Source organism: Colobus angolensis, unplaced genomic scaffold (genome assembly GCF_000951035.1).
Source record: "Colobus angolensis palliatus isolate OR3802 unplaced genomic scaffold, Cang.pa_1.0 Scaffold239, whole genome shotgun sequence".
Classification (NCBI taxonomy): Eukaryota; Metazoa; Chordata; class Mammalia; order Primates; family Cercopithecidae; genus Colobus; species Colobus angolensis.
The window spans coordinates 1,685,247-1,705,323 of record NW_012115588.1 but is presented as its reverse complement, the minus strand read 5'-3'; the positions used below and the strand labels follow the sequence as shown (position 1 = coordinate 1,705,323).

The 20,077-nt window shown below is 51.2% G+C and overlaps 1 protein-coding gene across 4 annotated transcripts in view; it reads left to right on the top strand.

Annotated features, from left to right (window-relative positions):
* The window catches only part of PACSIN2 (protein kinase C and casein kinase substrate in neurons 2), a 146,287-nt gene that overhangs the window by 105,446 nt on the left and 20,764 nt on the right, over nucleotides 1-20,077 (top strand). For all 4 annotated transcript variants that reach the window (XM_011945136.1, XM_011945135.1, XM_011945139.1 and 1 more), the window contains exon 3: nucleotides 18,702-18,858. In XM_011945136.1, coding sequence (XP_011800526.1) covers nucleotides 18,702-18,858 — 157 coding nt within the window. The remainder of the gene's footprint in view (nucleotides 1-18,701; nucleotides 18,859-20,077) is intronic.

Sequence of the window (20,077 nt, the reverse complement as noted above, 5' to 3'; positions counted from 1 at the left end):
GTTTGAGAATCTGCTGCCAGTTTGTACCTGTGAGTGGCTCTCTTCCTGATTAAATTATTTTGTGTTTTTTTTTTTTTTTGTGGGGACGGAGGGTGTTGTTCCTGAGTCCCACTTACTTTTCCTGCCTGCTAGTTAATGGAAAGTCAATCTTTTTTTTTTTTTTTTTTTTATAAAACAGTTGAGGTCTTGAGAGCGCAGGCTGGAGTGCAGTGGCACCATCATGGCTCACTGAAGCCTTGATCTCCTGGTCTCAAGCCATCCTCCCACCTCAGCCTAGTGAGCATCTGGGACTATATAGGAGGTCAACTTTTGGTCTAATTTTGTCCCTGTGGCAAAACCCTGGAGCTTTCCTGGCCTTCACGGAAAGAGGCTTTGCATGGCTGGGAGCAGTGGCTCACGCCTGTAATCCTAGCACTTTGGGAGGCCGATGCGGGTAGATCATGAGGTCAGGAGTTCAAGATCAGCCTGGCCAACATGGTGAAACCCCATCTCTACTAAAAATACAAAAAGTTAGCCGGGCGTAGTGGCAGGCACCTGTAACACCAGCTGTTTGGGAGGCTGAGGCAGGGAAATTGCTTGAATCTGGAAGGCGGAGGTTGCAGTGAGCCGAGACTGCATCACTGCACTCCAGCCTGGGCAACAGAGCAAGACTCGATCTCAAAAAAAAAAAAAGAAAGAAAAGGAGGCTTTGCAGTTAGAAGACTCTGAGCTCTGATTCCAGCTGTGCTGGTGCTAGCTGTGTGACTTCGGGCAAGTTGCTCAACTGATCTGAGCCTTGCGATCTTCATCTGTGAAGTGGGGGATACTGTTGGCCTCTAAGGAGGGCGGCCAGGACAAGATAAGAACATGGATGACAGCATCCACGTGGGTGCTTCTGTGACACAGGAGGGTCCAGTGGTAGAAGAGATGAGGGTGATGCCCTGGTGTTTGCTGGGGACTAGCATGAAGTCATTTTATAAACAAATGATCACAGTGATAGATACTGTGACATAGACAAGTGATCACAGTTGCCCAAGTTTAAAAAAAAGATGGACAAGAAGCTCAAAATTCTGTCAACACATTTTTCCCCTATGTATTGGACAAAAGATCATCGACTTTTAGCCAAATACCTTTGTTAAAATTATGTGTTAACTGAGTACCTACAGTGTGCTAGGCAAGGGATGTGGCAGACCAAGTCCCTGCCCTCCAGGAGCTGGCTTCTGCCACAGCGGAAGTAAATGTGGAAAGGCACAGAGCACGCAGGCCCTCTCTGCTGCCACCCCTCGGCTGGTGGCATCCTTCTGGAGGGGTGAGGGGGGCACCCAGCTCAAATTTCAGCAGCCGGAGAGGCATATCTGCCTGGGAAATATTTCACTTCAGACAGCAAGAGTGACAGTCAAACAGGTCGCCAGCCCCATCTTACAGCATGCCAGGAGGTTGGCCATGAAACTAGATAAAGCTGTGTCAGAACCAGTAGTTACAAGACGTGGTTTGGAGGTGCCCCTGGAACAGTGCTAGAATTCAGGACTGCCTCTGCCCCCACCTGCAGGTACAGGTTCTAGTAGTCAGGTCCTGCTGGCTGCCCCCCCCAGAGAAGCTGTGGCATCATTAATGCAGGAGCACGCATGGAGCCAGCAGCAGCTGTGCAGAGCCTTCCTGTGAGCTCGCCGGCCTTTAGAAGTGCAGGCCCTTGTTCTCAACACTGAACCAAAACTATAGATAGAAACCTTTCCAGTTATGGGGAGCTTCTTTTTTGTAACTGTAGTGACATTGCTGGCTGGCATCAATCATTCCCTGCCTTGAGCTTGGTGATGGTGCACACAGGACAAGCACACTCAAAGGCCCTTCCTTGTGAGGGATAGGTGGGGAGAGGCAATGGTAACAGGTGAAGACATTGCTTTGGAACCAGGAGGTCTGGGTTTGACTGCTGGCCTGATCACTTACTTCCTGTGTATGGCTTTGGACAAGTTACTGATTTTTCTTTGCCTTCATTTCCCAATCTATAAGATGGGGGTAATAATGGTACCCACATCCTAGTATTGTAAGGGTTAAAAGAATGAATAAACGTTAAGTGTTTTAGGGCGTCAGGGCAAGGCTGGTGGGGGCCCTTCCGTCTGACATGGGAACTGAGAGTGTTGGTGCACACAGTCAGTGTCTGTTCCTGTGGTGCCCTTGGTGGCATTGTCTTCATTACCCACTTGGTGGCAGAAACTGCTGGGAAAAGAGCTAAACTGTAGCTAAATATAGTGCTATTACAGAAGTCTTCAGCTGCTTATTAAAAACATTTAGGTGAACGTTGCAAGTGTATATTGTCAGCATATATTATATCAAGTAGCTTTAACAAGCCCAGTAATTAAGCTCTTATGCTTGCTGTTAAATTCTCAACCGCAATAATCTCAGTAGTCAAGAACATCTCCTTTTGCCTGAAAACGCTCAGGTGGGCTCTGCTCAGCTTGTGATGCTGTCCCTGAAATTACTCTTCAGCTGCTGTCAGCCCCACAGTGCTGTGGTCGTCCGCCTCCTCCATGATGGGTGTTCGCTGAGTGGCGGAGCGACTGCTCAGTGGTGGCCTGCTGGGATCTGAGAGACTCAGGGGCACACTGCCAACTGCACATCTTCCCAGGCAGATGGCAAGTTCCTCTTTCCCATGGAAGGACACTTTTCCAAAGAAAGCCTTGTGGTCTTGAGGTGAAAAAGTTTTTTGTGTTTAGTTTTACTCCTTCCCACCAAAAGGTATTAACTGGAATATGTCATTCCAGAGCGATCTTCTGTGTGGCCCTGTCCTCCAGGAGCCTTTGGCTGTGACATTTGCAGGAATAAGGTAGACACTAGGCAGTTCATCATGCCAGGTACTGTACGATTTGCTGGGGTTGCCCTGGGGGAAGGGGCAGGAAAGGCAGCATGGGCCAGGGACATTGCTACACTCGGATGCTTACTAGACGAATGAAGGAACCCATACTGACCTGTGGGAGGAGAGGTTACCCACAGGGACATGATGCTGAATAGAGCTATTTAATGCGTATTCGGAAGGAGTACCTCCTGCATTCCCCCACCCCGTAGATACAGGGAAAAAAAAAAAGAGGAAGAGCAGAGAGGGGATCCAGTTCCCACAAAGAAGATGCTTATGGAGTATGAGAGCAGGAGGGACCACCCCACGCTCTGCCTCTCAGTGACATGGTCTGCTGGGCAGAGTCAGCCAGGAGGCCTGGGGCTGAGGAGGGTTGGGCCAAGAATTGGAAACAAGTAGAGGGGATGGCATTCCAGGTTGGAACCAAGTCTGGAGCCTGAATGAGTGTGGTCTTACAGAGTGCTGAGCACCTTGACGTTTTTGGAGCTAAGGGCCAGTTTTGGAGCGAGATGGGAAGTCGTGTGGGATTACGGTGGCGGGGGCCAGGTGGAGGCAGTTCCCCAGGTGGGTCACTCCCTTAGCAAGTCAGAGCCTGGTCTGGTCTGCCCACAGGCTTCACAGCAGGGTATGGAAGCTTGGCTGCTTCTGGCAAGTTTTCCTGACTTCTTGCAGGAGCCCAGGGGTCCTCCTCCTGCCTCTCCACTTCTGGGCACTGCTTCCAGGCCTTCTCTTTGGTTCTGGGAGCTGGTGTACAAAGGGCCTAGGCTGTGGGCCATGGGACTTTTCAAGTGTCACCGGTGCTTCCTGGCCTCCCTTGCCCTCAGTGGGCTCTGGGAACAGGATGACAGGTCTGTCCCCAGCAGGGCTGAGAGCCGCTGCCTGCATCTCTGAGGGCTCCTTGGGGGCCAGGCTAGGAGGGCAGACGCCACTTATTTTAGGAACTGGAGCCTGAGTCTGCCTCCACAAAAGCTCCCCGGAGACGGGATTTCTGCACAGCTGTCAGCTGGCCGTGCATTTAGAGCTCAGATCTCCTGGATGAAGCCAGGCTGGGTCTGACCTCTCTGCACTATCTTATGGGCACAAAGAGCCCCTGAGAAGAATATTTGGGGAGATGAAGAGAACATAAGTATCTTGTGTCAAATATTCTGGGAATGTTAGCCCCGAAGAGTTGGCACGTGACTCAACATTTACCGTTCCCTGCCAGGAAGGCGCTCCCTGTAGGTTGTTTGTAACTCGCTGTCAGTCTGGCTGGTTTCTCTCAGACTCTAGCACTGCAGGACAGCTCATCATGTGATAACGCCTTCATATTCATTGTCCATGTGGAGCGATACTTTCCCCATCCTTCCATACCGATTTTATAGGACACATATTTAGAAGCTGCCATGACCCAGGCCCTGGGCTAAGTCCTGGGCACCCTATGTGAGAGCACAGCCTCGGGCCTCCTAGAGCCAGAGCAGTAAGGAGGCGGCTGAGCAGTGCCCTGAGCACAAGCACGAAGTGAGCGAACGACAATACCACCTCGTGCTCAGCAGCAGTGACAGGCTCTTTCTGCTGTCCAGCTGTCTCCACACGCCGACCCCGATGGACTTTTCCCTGTGATGGCCTGCCTGTGTCAGCCCTGCGGGAACGGTGTGCCCACAGCCACGGGTTCCTCGGGACAGGGTGTGCATCAGCTTAATTATCACCCCACCGTGCTCAGACATGGCTCCTAGAAGGTTAGTGATCCACATTAGTTTCACTAAAGTTTCTAAAAATTACCATTAATTCTTTCTTTTCACTGAACTGGTATCTGCTGAACCATGAGCAAGGATTAAGGCATCAACTCCTCAGTCTCCACCCCACTGCCAGGTAGCCCATCTAGAAAAGCAGATTGGACAGCTCCCTGCCCTGCTGGGAAGCTTCAGTTTTCCGCATCACCTTCAAAATAGAAGCATACTCTTTTGCATGGCCAAGACACAAGCATGTGTTGACAGCCAGCTGGACTCCCTGGCTCTTCTAGCCAAGCTGAGCCACCCCAGGCTCCCATCCACAGAGATCTGTGACCTGCCTGGTGTGGCCCCTGACCGCTCTGGGCAGGCTTGGGCAGTCTTCCCCTGTGCTCTCCAGCATTTCCTAGGCTGTAACATGGCATTGCTAATTTCCTACTTCCAGGATGGTTGTAAGAATTACAGAGAACACCCACCAAGAGGCTAGAATTGTGTGTGATACTTTTTTTCTCTTTTGGCAAAAACTTTTTTTTCCTACCCCGATGTTACACACAAAATGTAGACATGGTGTATATTGCATAATCTTCGTTTAAGGCTATCCTTGTTTTGCGGAGAGTTGCGTTTCTGATGGCATTTGGCGATTCTGGGATTTCTGAACAGGCTGCTGCAGCCCGCTCTTCAGAGCGCTGTATACCTACCTTTTTCAGGAATGAGTTGTATTGACGTGAATTTCTTCTAAGCCCGTGAGAAAATAGTTTTCCTAAGATCCTGCCCTTCTTACGTGGGTGACCCTCCCCCTGAGCTATAGTGGACATTCCCATTATGGTTCAGATAGACTTTGTCGTCCTATGGGGCAGATCAGGGCCCTCAACATGTGGGCTGCCTTTGTCTTGGCCAAGTTTGGCTGACCCTGAACCTCGTGACTCTTCAGAATTAGGTGTTTTTGAATAGGTGGTTTTCACAGTTCAGAATACACAACCTAAGCAAAGACAGAAGTCAACATTGGACAGACTTTGACATTGAGATTAGAGCAAAAAGCAGCCTTTGCTGCCCAATCTCTACCCAGTAATGGAGGTTTTTCTCATGATGTGATGGGTTTTAACCAAGCCATCCTTTGTCCCCTTTGATCAGTCAGTCAGGCTCATGCCTGGCCTGAGCTTGGGACTGGGACACAGAGGTGAATGTGACAGGGACAGTCCCTTGTCCTCTTGGAGCTCACAGGCCAGCAGCAGCACAAGACAGTTCCACAAGTGACTGCCATTTCCCTTGGATAGTTTTCAGCACTGCTGCCATCGCTCCATGGCCACTGTCCCCTAGCTTGGCAGGAGCAGGGAAGCCCTGCTTGGCTGGTGTTGCCAGGGCCTGGTGCCATGCACAGCACATGGGAGGGACTTACATACTTGAAGGAGTGGGTGGCGGTGGGTGGTCAGGTAGATGTGACTGAAGCTTTCACAGGAGCCTCGCCTGCTGGGTTCTAGTAGCTGCAGAAGTGGCCTGGTTCCCATAGGCAGCTTCCTGTGTGCAGGGCAAACAGGGCAGGGACCAGCCCCGCCAGCATCAATCCCCTTTACCCATCCACCCAGGAGCACTGCAGGGAGCCAGCCGGGCAGTTTATTTTGGCTGGCTGCCACAGGCCGTCGAATCTGTCATTTTGTTTTCAGCTCTTTCATGTATGACATCTACAACATTGTCTTCGGCCTGTGTGCTCAGTCATTCCCGATACTGGGAAGAATCAAGTTCCACTTTTAGTGGAAGAAGAGAAAGCAGAATTTGGGGTGTACCGTCACAGGTCAGGCCCAGGCCAGGGACGGCTCCTGCTGGTAGTTGGGCCCTGGGTCGGCGGACCAATGAGCCTGTTGACACCCAGAGTTTATCTTGTCTGAGGTCACAGAACACCTGCATGGCGGGGCCGAGTCTAGATGACTCCCGAGCCTGAGTGGTCTCTGAGCGTCCTCTCTACACTTACCGTTTCTGCAGCCACACGCGGGAGCATCGCACATGTGGAGACAGGAAAAGGTGGATGAGTGAAGTCACCTTTCCTTCTGTTGTGCAGGCAGACCTGTCTCCCCCGTCTAAATGCCATCATTCTAAATGCAGAGAAAGAGTTCTTTGGTTTTTGTGTTGAGGGAATTTAGCACTTCGGGCTTTTGTGCTGTCAAGAAGCTTGTCTTCTGGAGATAAAATTAAAAATTTTTTTGTGTGCATTTCTGTAGATGAAGATAAAATTCTATTTTCTTACTTGATTTCAGTGGTTTCAGAGTAACTTTTTAAAACTGTTTAAGAGACCTGTTTTTCCTCTCTACTCAGTAACAAATCTCCGTTCATTTTAAAGCAGGTGGGGTCTGTAGTGCTCGTTAGACTGTGGTGGCTTAGCTCCATGGAGACGTGTGGATAAACAATTGTTTGAGCTGGGCACTTGCAGGGGGGCAGAGCTGGGGTGCCCAGGTACCGAGATGGGGAGAGGAGCCCACATTCCAGTAGTGGGGACTGGTAGGGTAACAGGAGTCATGAAGTAAACCAGGATTCAGGTACAGGGGCTAGGACCAGGGTGGAGGTAGACTGGAGTGCAGTATGGGGGGCTGTGGAAGCACCAAACTGGGGAGAGGAGGGAACGGAAGGACACAGGGAGGCTTCCTGGAAGAATTGCTCCTCCAGCTTTTCCCAGCTGGCAGTTTCCTCACTAGATCATTGGCTTTGGACCTTAGGGGTCGAGCCAGTTTTGGATGTCTCACACTCCCCGTCAGTCAGGGGGTGCCTCGGGGATTCTGCCAAAAGCCTCAGGTCTTCAGCAAGCTTAGGGACCGGGCAGGTGACCTCACCATGGCGGCTCTTCCAGCAAGGTGATGCCTGCGTCAGTGGGGGTGCATCCCTGAGGAGTGAGGGAAAGCAAAAGCAGCAGCCACGGACCAAATTCCTGCCACTTGCTGGGTGCTCAGCTGAAGGCAAGTGAGCAGTGCCTGTCTTCCCAGAGACCCAGGGCTCCAGGGTGGGGTCTTGGGGGCTATGGCACACAGGGTGGCATATGCTGCGCGTGTGAACGCCATGTAGGGTGTCGCAGGGCCTTCTCGATATCTCTGTAACATGCACCAAGGGAGCAGAGCATGGGGAACCTGGCCGACGACCTCGAGGAAGAGTTCAGTTCAACACAACTTTGCGCAAACACATCCTTCCAGTCTACATTATTTATCTTATGTGTTCTGCCTTTGGAGTTAGGATCTAAAAATTGCAATTTCTGGGTTTCTGTGTCATCTATTTTTTATTTTGTCATTTTGAACATTTCAGTTAGAGATTCATAACTCAGTGGGTCTTTAAGGTTGTTGAAATCTGGGATTTATGCTTTTAAATAATCAAACAGTGGGGAGTGCTTTCGGGGTAGTGAGCTCCATTTTCTTCAGCTTCGTACTTGAGGATACAGGTTTCAGAAACAGAGGATATGGCCAGTAAGTGTTGGGGGCAAGAACTGAAAACTCCAAGTTGAGACAGAAGTGAGACCCCAAGGAAAGGCAGGACTAGTGCTGGGTCAGAATCAAGCTGGGATTGCAGATCAGACTCAAGGCGATTCCGAATCTCTAACCCTCCTGGGCTCTGCAAGGTAAATAGCATCACCTCATTTGCAGATGGAGATCCCCAGTGAGGCTAGGTATTAGTCTGAGCTTGTGGTTCAAGGTAGCACCGCAGTATGGAACTCCGAGGGCCTACATTCCAGGGCTGAGACAAGTTGGGAGTCCAGTGGTGGACGAGCTGGCAGGAAGTTTGGGGACCAGGACGAGTGGAATCCCATAGAAATGAGGATGTGGAAATTGTAGTTTGGCACCTGAAAGTGAGGCACAGACTTGATAATATTTCAAGGACACCTGTTACTCTTTGGTGTTTCAAACACACATCACAGATTTCACAACCCTAGTATCAACAGTCATCCTCGTTCGGAAAGGAGGATTCAGCGTAGGGGTTAGGACAGGTTGGAAGAAAGTTGCCTGAAGCTGTCACCGTGGGGACGCCTGGCAGATGTGTACAGGATACAACATCTGCCAGGCACACGCACACCCTCCCCAGGGAAGGTGGGTGAGAGGTAGTGACTCTGCAGGGCACAGTCCTAAGGAGAAGGGACTCAGTCCAGAAGCCCCCGCTAGCTGCCTGGGACACGGGTTGCTTAGGGATAAACTGACTCAGGCCCTGGATTTCCCTGAAAGCTTTGTAGCTGTGAAGGCCCGGTGAGTCCCTGCAGCTGGCTGTGCTTATGTGACTCTCTCAGGAATGTGGCAGAAGCGCCGGGAGCTGCTCTTCTGCTGGCCATGAAGTTACTGGCTCATGACACGCTGAGAGTTCATTCCTTTTAGCTACCATGGAGAGAGCTCGTGTGACTCGCAGGATTAAGAACTGATAAATAGCCTGGGCGCGGTGGCTCACGCCTGTAATCCAACACTTTGGGAGACAGGCCGGTGGATCACTTGAGGTCAGGAGTTCAAGAGCAGCCTGGCCAACATGGCGAAGCCCTGTCTTTACTAAAAATACAAAAATTAGCCGGGCATGGTGGCGCACACCTGTAATCCCAGCTACTTGGGAGGCTGAGGCAGGAGAATCACTTGAACCCAGGAGGTGGAGGTTGCAGTGAGCCGAGATGCACCACTGCACTCCAGCTTGGACGACAGAGCGAGACTCTGTCTCAAAAAAAAAAAAAGAACTGATAGATAAAGGATCATGAGTTGTTTTGTTGGCCGTGCCTCTGAGGTCTCAGCAACTTCTCAGTCCCTTCCTTTCCAGGGGGAATGGAAATCCCAGCTCCCAGCACCATTTGGGCTCTGAGAAGATAGGGTGTCCTCTCTCTGCCTGGCATGGATGATGGAGACATATAGAGACATAGTAGTTGCCCTCAGAACCCACTATTTTGACGCATTTTGGCATGCAGCAGCACGTGTCCACCGGGAGAGGGGTGAGCTGTGGGGAGGTGTCCCGGGGCAGCAGAGCCCCCATCTTGCTCTCCGTGGGTCTCATGGATGGCATTTTCCTCAGCTGTGAGAAAGCGGCCTTGCCTCAGAGCTGCCTTCAGCTACCGCCTCAAACATCGTTTCCTCCAGGCAGCCCTGACCACCCAGAGTGTTCCTTCTCGGAAAGTGTCACTGCCTCATTGCATCATTTTTCTGGCCAGAAGTTCCATGAGGGACAGTCTAATGGCAGTTTGTTCACCACTATATCCCTAGGGCCTCGTGGCCCTTCCCACACAGTGGACGTTCCTTAAATACCTCTCAGTGGCAAGGGGGTGTTGCCAGATGCTCAAAAATGGAGTGATGAATGCTTCAGTGGGGAGCCAGCCAGCTGGTGGCATCAACAGGCTGGAAACTGCTCCCTCTGCACCCTGGAGAGGAAGGGCCAGGGGCGAGCCAGCTGGTCTGAGCTGAGCCAGGGAAGGAAGAAGCTCTGGTGGTGCCTTTGCAGGCAAGCCCATGGAACCAGAGTCAAATATTTGACCCAGAGCTGCTCAGATATGCCAGGAACTGTCAACATCATCTTTGATCAGAAACCCTGGAATTGTGAAGGCTCACCTCACCCCCCACCCCGACCCCTAGACAGATGAAGAAATGGCTTAGCAAGAAGTTCGGTCTTGGCCGGGCGCGGTGGCTCAAGCCTGTAATCCCAGCACTTTGGGAGGCCGAGATGGGCGGATCACGAGGTCAGGAGATCGAGACCAACCTGGCTAACCCGGTGAAACCCCGTCTCTACTAAAAAATACAAAAAATTAGCCAGGCGAGGTGGCGGGCGCCTGTAGTCCCAGCTACTCGGGAGGCTGAGGCAGAGAAGTGCTTGAACCCGGGAGATGGAGGTTGCAGTGAGCTGAGATCCGGCCACTGCACTCCAGCCTGGGCGACAGAGGGAGACTCCATCTCAAAAAAAAAAAAAAAAAAGAAGAAGAAGAAGAAGAAGAAGAAGTTCGGTCTTGTCAGGCGATCGCCGTGGCAGGTGGAGAGCACAGCTGGCTAGGTAGGAAGAAACCTACCCTGCAGTGTAAACTCCTCCTATCCTGGGCCATTTGGTCCTCACAGGAATAACTCTGACTCTACCTGACAACTGAAAGGACATAAATATATGGAGAGGGACTTGTACAAAGTTACACATTTTGGAGCAGGGCCAGATCTGTGCTGCTTCCCTCATGAGAGCAGGTGAAGGGAAGGAGGTCTTGTTAGGGCTGGGAAATCTGATGGATTTGAACAAGGTATCGAAAGCATTTTGCCTGTCTTGTTGCCAGCTACAGAATTGGAATTAAGGAATTCCTAAAGAGTTGCCTCATCCTTGTCTGCCAGGCTGGCAGAGGAGATGCTAGAGCTTCTTGGCATACTTGGTCAGCTTTGGATAAAACATTTGACTCTGGTTCCACGAACTTGCCTGGAGAGGGGTGCCACCAGGAGCTCTTCTGTACGTCAGCTTGGCACAGCTGGCTCACCCTTGGCCCTTCCTCTCCAGGGTGCAGAGGGAGCAGTTGTGGTGCTTTTGGGCCTTCAGGGCCACAGATTAAAGGGGAAGATCATCCTGAGGTTAAAATCAAGCTCATCCTCGGCAACCGGTCCTAGTAGTTTACAGGCTTGGGGTTCCTGGGAACTTCGTTGGCATATAGTGGGGACAGGAGCAGGGCCTGTGTGCTGCTTGGAGTCTGGAATTCTGTTTGTGACTTGCTGGAGTCCACAGGGCTGGCTGGAAGCACACGCACCATCTCATGTTGACCTGATAAGTCTCAGTTTACACCGACTCTGATCCTGGCCTGAGGGAGGTTTGGGCAGGTGGCCTCTCTTTCTGTTGCATGACCATGAGTGACTGCATCTCTTCAAACTCCAGTTTCCTTTTCTGTAAAATAGGGACACTAGGTCAGATGCAGTATCTCATGCCTGTAATCCCAGCACTTTGGGAGGTCATGTTGGGAGGATTGCTTGAGCCTAGGAGTTTGAAATCAGCCCTGGCAACATAGTAAGAACCTGTCTCTACAAAAAATAGAAAAAATTAGCCAGGTGTAGTGGTACATGCCTGTGGTCCCAGCTACTCAGCAATAGAGTGATACCCTTCTCGCAAATAATAGAATTGAATTGAATTTTTAAAAATAGACATTAATAGTATCCCCTGGCTAGCACTGTCACAAGATTAAGTGGGGTGGAATGTAAAACTGTCAGTACCCTGCCTGGCCAAGTGTGGGCATGCTCTATTAGGATGCCGTCGCTAGTGAAAATCACTCAGTGTGTGGTACCTGTTGCCGGGAGGCTTACAGTCTAGCTAGGGAAGTGAGGCTAATGTGCTCGAGGCAATTTTGAGACGAGCTGTGACCCAAGGGGCATGGGGACGGTGTTCGGAAGGGCCATCATGGCCCCCAGCTGGACCAGATGGCAGGAGTCCTCAGACGAGTCTCCCCTGTCTGTGGGTGCAGGTGGTGTAGACTGGGCTGGTGGTCCACACTGGTGCTCCAGCAAGGACGGGCTGCATCAGGGAAGCCTCCGTGGGGAAAAGGAGCCAAGACTTCACAGAGAGCTGGGATGGGGGCAGGTAGGAGGGGGATTTGCTCATCAATACTGTTCCTGTTTCCATTTCTCCACCTGCAGTTGATATCTAGGCCCCCTCCCTATTTCTAATGTTACAGCTTTTGTTAGCATCTGCTCTCATAAACTTTGCACCCCTACTTCATTTTTTTAATTTTTTTTATTTTTTTATTTTTATTTTTATTTTTTTAAAGGCGGAGTCTCGCTCTGTCGACCGGACTGGAGTGCAGTGGCCTGATCTCAGCTCACTGCAAGCTCCGCCTCCCGGGTTTACGCCATTCTCCTGCCTCAGCCTCCCGAGTAGCTGGGACTACAGGCGCCCGCCACCTCGCCCGGCTAGTTTTTGTATTTTTAGTAGAGACAGGGTTTCACCGTGTTAGCCAGGATGGTCTCGATCTCCTGACCTCGTGATCCGCCCATCTCGGCCTCCCAAAGTGCTGGGATTACAGGCTTGAGCCACCGCACCCGGCCTGCACCCTTACTTCATGTGCACACATTCGTAATTGATGTAAATGGCATCATGCCCCACACCCTTCTGTTCTGGGTCAGTATGTCGGCGTAGTCGTGCACATCCTTCCTTCTCCTGCACTGCTGAGCCCCGTGCTTACCTGTGCATTCCCCAGGGAGAGGCCCCTACCTGTCCTGGGACCCAAGGGAACATTTCTGTGGGGATGTAAGCCCGGAATGAAGCTGCCGGGTCATTGTAGGGCGCGTGCATGCTTCATGGCTGAATGGCTGCCTGGTTGTGCATTGAGGCCTGCCCAGTCTCTTCCACCAGGATATCCAGTAAAGGGTGCTATACACCCACCTCTACCCACACTTGGCCTTTCCCACTCTCTAATGACTGCAGTCTACAGGCATAGAGCTGCCTTGCTGTTCTCAGGCGCATGCCTCTGGGTACCCACGTACGGGACATCTCCGTGTGCCCTTCGTGCTGTCATCCCAGCTACTCGGGAGGCTGAGGCAGGAAAATTGCTTGAACCCAGGAGGCAGAGGTCGCAGTGAGCCGAGATCGCACCACTGTACTCTAGCTTGGGCAACGGAGCTAGACTCCGTCTCAAAAAAAAAAGAAAAAGAACAGTTTTGTTGAAGGAGCCCCACCCTAAGTCACAAAGGTATTCACGTACATTTTCTTCTGGTCATGTTATGGTTTTACCTCACATTTTTATGGGGTGCCTGCTGAGTGGTAGATCCTGTGGAAAGCAATGGAGAAAGAGTGGTGGATTAGAAAGACACAGGTCCACACCCTCTTAGGGCCCAGAATCTGAAGGCGTTAGGGGTTGAGAGCACCACAGAGCTTAGCATAGTCCTGTGTCTGCACAGCAGACTTTCCCCAGCGTCCTTATGAAAGGCACCTCTGGACTCTTCACAGCAGGATGGAGGAGCTGACGTGGCCTCTTCGGCTAGTACCCCCAGCGTGCCTGTGACAAGCCGCTGGGTTTCAGGTAGAGCCCCTTTCTGTGCTCCTGATTGCACGGGTGTTTCCGCACAGGGATGGTTGAGATTCCAGCCCCCACCTCATCCTAGCTGACTTTAAAACTGAGGCTTGGCTGACACCGGGTTCTCAGAGGAACGATTAGAAGCCTGGCTCACTGAGAGGGAGTGAGTGCAGCCTGGAGGAGGGCAGGCAGCAGGGTGAGTCCTGGGCTCAGGGAAGGGCATGGAGAAGGGAGCGGTTTCCTTGGAGGCAGAGCTTGATTGTGAGAGATGCGGCCCCCAAGGCCCATCCCTGGGAGGCAGGAGAGCGGCCTTTGGAGTACCCTAGAAAGGAGGTTCTTGGCCGGGCACAGTGGCTCACGCTTTTAATCCCAGCACTTTGGAAGGCTGAGGTGGGCAGATCACCTGAGGTTGGAAGTTCAAGACCAGCCTGACCAACATGGAGAAACCCCGTCTCTACTAAAAATACAAAATTAGCCAGGCGTGGTGGCACATGTGTGTAATCCCAGCTACTTGGGAGGCTGAGGCAGGAGAATCACTTGAACCGAGGAGGCAGAGGTTGTGGTGAGCTGAGATCACACCATTGTACTCCAGCCTGGGCAAGGAGAGCGAAACGCTGTCTCAAGAGAAAAAAAAAAAGAATGGAGGTTCTCTTTCCCAAGGTGGGCACAACCTGAAGAAGGCAGGGATGCTGTATGCAGAGAAGCCTGTCTGGGACCCAGGGATCCCATGACCTCTGTCCTTGTATCCGCCACCTGGAGGGTAGGCAGCTCCTGGGTTCCTGGGCAGGATTCCACTGCCCTGGCTCGCCTGCCCTGGGTTCCACTGGCAGCCCCGTTCTTTGGAGGCTGCTCTCAATCCTTCCTTCCAGGATGTCCCCACCCCTGCCAGCCTTCTGAGCCCCACTAGTCCCCAAGCCTGACACCTTTCAGGATGCAGGCCTAACCCTCCCAGTTTCTCAGCATCTGCCCTCTCTCACTGCCAGTCGCTCCCTGTGTTCTGTGTTCCATTCCCAGCCGACTTCTCTCAGGGCCCCAGGGTCGCCATGAGGACACACCTTCCTTTTGCCAGTGCTATTTCCTGTGCCCGGAATTATTTCCCTGGCCTCGCCTTTAATCTGGCCAGCCTCCTACCTGCCCTTGAAGATGCCCTTTGGATATTGCCTTCAGGATACCTCTCACCCCCTCCTCCCAGTGCCCCAGTTCCAGTGCCCTGTCCCCAAGCGCTGAGTCTCTCAGTAGGAACATGCTTGGCCCTCCATCTGCCAGGCAGTCCCTCAGGGGAGTGAAGGGACGTCCAGGCACCTGTATGCTGAGCATTTGTCTTTGGTAGCTTAGTTTCTGAGTGGAGTGAGCCTGAATTTAGAGGAAGTTAGGTACATAGCTTCATACCTGGTTCAAAAATGAGGATTTTGTGAATGAAGCCATTAATATCACAATTAATATGTTTGGGAGAAAGCATGCTTATATTCAGTTTCTACCTAAAGTTTTCTGCTATTTGGCTATCCCAAAACAAGCTCATGTTTTGAAAAAGCAGAAGAGAGCTCTTTAATTACAAAACTGATAGAGCAGAAATAGTTAACTACATATGTGCTGATTTTAATGTATGATTGATTTGTTAAATATTTGAAAATTAATTTTTTTGCATTTTAAAAACAAATCATTATTATACCTTTGATTTAAAAAAAAAATGTATTAAAAAGGGAACAGGCCAGGCGCTGTGGCTTACACATGTAATCCCAACACTTTGGGAGGCCAAGATGGGAGGATCGCTTGAGCGCAGGAATTCAAGACCAGCCTGGGCAACATGGCAAAACCCTGTCTCTGCAAAAAATACAAAAATTAGCCAGGTGTGGTGGTGCGCACCTGTAGTTCCAGCTACTCTGGAGGCTGAGGTGGGAGGATCACTTGAGCCTGGGAGGTTAAGGCCGCAGTGAGCCATGATTGTGGCATTGCACTCTAGCCTGGGCAACAAAGCAAGACCCTGTCTCAGAAAAAAAAGGAACAAACTTTAGTCAAGAAGGCATACAGATGGCAAATAGTCATAAGAAAAGATTTCCAGTATTATTAGACTTTAAAAAGATGCAAATTAAAATCACAATGCAATATTGCTACACTAAGTAGAATGGCTAAAAATAACAGAACAAAATACCCTGACAATACTAAGTGCTGGGAGCATGCAGGATGGGGAACTCCCATACGTTGCTGATGGCAATGCACAGTGGCACAGTCACTTTGGATAGCAGTTTGGCACTTTGGTTAAACGTACATGTGCCATGTGACATTTCCACTCCTAGGTATTCACCCAAGAGATTTGAAAGCATATGTCCCCACAAAAGACCAAGAGATGAACGTTATAGCTTCTTTATTCATAATTACCCCAAACTGAAAATGACCCAAGCAGCCTTCAACAGGAAGAATGGATAAACAAAATAGTGGTATAACTACACAATAGGATGCTGCTTAGCAGTAAGAAAGAATGAACTTCTGCCATAGACAGCAGCATGGATCAGTCTCAGAAGCATTATGGTGGGTGACAGAAGCCAGTCTCAAAAGCCAGGCTGCATACTGTGTATTCCATATATCCTTGCCATCCTGGAAAAGGGGTAGAAATCATGTCTGTGGTTGCTGGGGGCTGTGTGGGGAGGCGATGGGGCTGCAAGGGGGCACAAAGGCACTGCATGAGAGATGGAAGTGTCCTGTTCCTTGCTGTGGAGGCGGTAGACAGCGGTATATGTTTGTTCACACTCATCTAATTGTACGCTGTAGTGGGCAGTTTCGCCTGTGTGTAGATTCCATGTCAACCTAGAGAAACAGCCAGCAGTAACTCTGTTCCCGGGATGACTGCAGTGCTTTGCCCAGGGAAGTGGGAAGGCCACATTGCTCTGTCCCTGGTGGTTTATGGCGAGAGAGACTTGCAGTGATGGCCTGTCACGAGCCACCACACAGCCATTTCATTAACAGGACAGCATGCCCGGTGTTGCTGGGGTGCCTTGATCCCAGCTGTTCGGCATGCTCCCCTTCTCCCATTGGCTCTGTGCTCAGAGCTGGCCTCTTGTCCCCAGCAGTGGTCACAGGACCAGCACAGGCTCCTCTGCAGCCTCTAGGACCAACTGGGAGCTTCCATGGAAACCTAAGATGTGTACTTACGGAAACATTCTTCCTGTATTCATCGCGGCTTTCCAGGTTTCAAGAGTTGTCGTGTAAATGTGTGTTGCAGCTCCTGTGTGTGCCGATGGGTGGTACCAACATGTGACTTGTTAAGAAATACCCTTTTCTTTTCCCTAAAGCTTTAACCAAGGGTTCTGAAAATCAGAGGCAAGCAGGTTTCAAGAGAACCAAAGTACATGATTTGATGGTGATTACCAATTTGAATGCTGTTGGTAATAGGCAGATGAAAACCAGCTCTAGGTCATGGCTTCATGTCAACTGTCAAGGCTAAGTTAGGGCTGTGTTACCTCAGCTCCTTCTGCCACCAGCTCACCGATATTGAGTCGCTTGTTGGGTATTTTTTTTCATCCTGCTGTCAATTTCAAAATGACAGTAAGGCCTCATTTTAAGGGAAGCTACCACATAATGTCACTTCCAATGAGCTGTGAAAATGCTCGCTTTTGACTTCCTCACAGGAGCTGCTCGAGTATGGAGTGGACGCTCAGGTTCAGCTCATGTTTTGACGAGCTGACGAGCTGCCAACCTTGCTGGGGGAGGTCTTTGGAGGGAATGAACAGAGCTAGAAGTCTCATCTGCCTCTGGAGAAGGCTGCCCAGGCTAACCACCTTCCAGGGGTCTTTGCTGTTCACAAGGATTCTGATTCTCATAGGAATGGAGTCATCTCAGCCCATCTAGCTCAGCCTCAGGGACAGCCCTTCCTGCAGGTGCTGCAGCCCCTTTCCCTCCCCTTACCCATCTCTGCAGGGCCAGGCAAAGAGATTTTAGAAAAGGTAAAACTGACAAGGGGTTGACTAAGATTTTTGAAGGCAATGGGAGAAAAAGGCTGAAAAGAGATCATCTTTCTGTCATATTTCCTTTGGGTGCTCAAGTTATCAGCGACTGTATCCTTTCAAGCCAGCAGCTCAAAGAAGGAAACACACCAAACGTTTTCATTTTCACCCCAAATTAGCCATTAACATTTCCTCAGTTACTCTTTTAATACTTATAACTTAGATGAACTAGTTTCTCTTTTCATATGCGAAAAAAGGCAGTCAAAACTCAGCCCTGCAAAACGTTTGCCATCAAGACAGTCCTACCTAGAACGCTTTGAAAAACTGCCTTTGGGCTGGGCGTGGTGGCTCACACCTGTAATCCCAACGTTTTGGGAAGCTGACGCGGGCGGATCACAAGGTCGGGAGATCGAGACCATCCTGGCCAACATGGTGAAACCCTGTCTCCATTAAAAATACAAAAATTAGCTGGGTATGATGGCATGCGTGCCTGTAGTCCCAGCTACTCAGGAGGCAGGAGGCTGAGACAGAAGAATCGCTTGAACCTGGGAGGCGGAGGTTGCAGTGAGCTGAGATCGCGCCACTGCACTCCAGCCTGACGGCAGTGAGACTGTCTCAAAAAAAAAAAAAAAAAAACTGCCTTCAGCTCCAGCCTAGCCACTGTGGCTGCAGGATCTTGACTAACCATGTAACTTCTCTAAGCCTTTGTTTCCTCATCTGTAAAATGGGGACACTTATTCCTACTAGGTTGGGGGAGATAATATTTGGAGGTGTAAAACGCCTAGCAGGTTGCCTGGCACATGGTAGGTGCTCAGGAAGTGGAAAAGTTTTTACGGCTGTGATTGGGAAGTAATAACCCAGCACGTGATGGATGTCATCAAAGCAGAAGGCTTTGGTTAGATGTCACCTACTCCAGGAAGCCGGCCCTAGCTTCTCAGTCTGTATGAGGTGCTCTTCTAGGCATCCTCAGCCCCGCCCCTTCCATGATAGCCCTTCCTGAGCCAGTCAGCCTCCCTTCCTGACCCACGGCCCAGTTTCTGCTTGGTACCCAACCTAAAGAACATTGAGAAGCCCTCGTTCTGTGATGTGTATGATCTCATTAATAATAAAAATAGGTTCATTAACTACACGGGGTGCCTTTCAAACTCTGGGAGTGGGGTGTGGTAAACGTGACCCCAGGAGTGCATCAGGGCCTGGTTGGCATGGAGGCCATTTGTGCAGCAGCGAAGGACAGGCTGCCCCAAGCCTCCTGCCTCCCAGCTAGTTGTGTCTCCTAGGTCGGGAACTACAAGCGGACTGTGAAGCGGATCGACGATGGCCACCGCCTGTGCAGCGACCTCATGAACTGCCTGCATGAGCGGGCGCGCATCGAGAAGGCGTACGCGCAGCAGCTCACTGAGTGGGCCCGGCGCTGGAGGCAGCTCGTGGAGAAGGGTAGGGAGGCCCCGGCACAAGTCCTGTGGCCTGGAGGCAGCTATGCCCCAGCTACGGGCTCTGGGCACGTTGTGACCCTCTCTATGCAAGTTTTCTGTCTTTTAAGATTGGGGCAAGAGTGTATTTCCGAGTTCCAGAGCAGAGTGTGATTTTTATGGGGAGCATTAGTGTCCATCACCAGCAGGCACAGGCTCCATGAACTTTTGTCCACTTCCCTCGGGGACACAGGACTACAGCCCTTGTCATCCATAGGATACACTTGCCCTTGCCGAGTTAACTCAGAGCTCGGGTAAGTTCCTATCCTGTGGGAGGCCTTGCTGCTCGGCACCTTGGTTTCTAACACAGAGAGCCGTTTATTTTTAAACTTGGCCATGTAGCAGGTCAGATAAGACTAGCTGGCAACACCTGGCAGTCTTTCTGAGTTTAAATTTTAAGGGAATAATTATAGGTGCTGTATGGCAGAGGTTTCACCCCCTTCTGTCCCCACCGAAAAGCTCAGAAGCTTCTGCAGCTTCGTCACTGCCACTGTTGTGTGGACAGGGGACGTGTTTAGAACACACTTCCCAGCAGTGAAGGGGGAGCTTGACTGATTACAGGCTTTCCGGCACAGAAGCAGAGCAGCGCAGGTTTCACAAGGTGTGTTTTGGGGCAGGCTCTCCTTTGCTGACCAGCTGTCCTCAGGAGCCAACTGGGGAGCCAGGCCCCAGGCAAACCAGGTCTAGTCCAGCTGCCTGTCCTTTCCCGTCATGCTGACATGGGTTGTGTGTGTGGGCTTAGCCCGGTCCTTAGGGTAGGGTGTGTGCCCAGGCTGTGGAGCAGGCACGTGGCGGAGGAGGGGCCTGGGGTAGGTCTGCTCCCTCGGTCGGTGGCACTGTCATCATTTCATTTCCACCTGCTCCAGCCCCTCTCCTGGGATCCAGCTGTCAGTTAGAGCTTGAGGTTTACAAAGCTCTGGTCCAGAGCAGGCTCCTGCTTCCTCCTCTCCTGCCTCCTGCAGGATGGGCTTCCATTCTGCTGAGGGGACCGTCTTCGTTCCAGTGTTCTCGAGCTTGTGCTCAGAGCCAGGCTCTTTCTGGGAGTGAATGAACACGGTCCTGCAAAGGGAGGCAGCGCAGGTCTAGCCAAGGGCCAAGCAGGGCAGATAGGAGCCACGCCAGGAGCAGCGTTGGCATGATGTGGATGGGTGCCCAAAACCTGGGAGAAGCGTCTGCTCACTTCA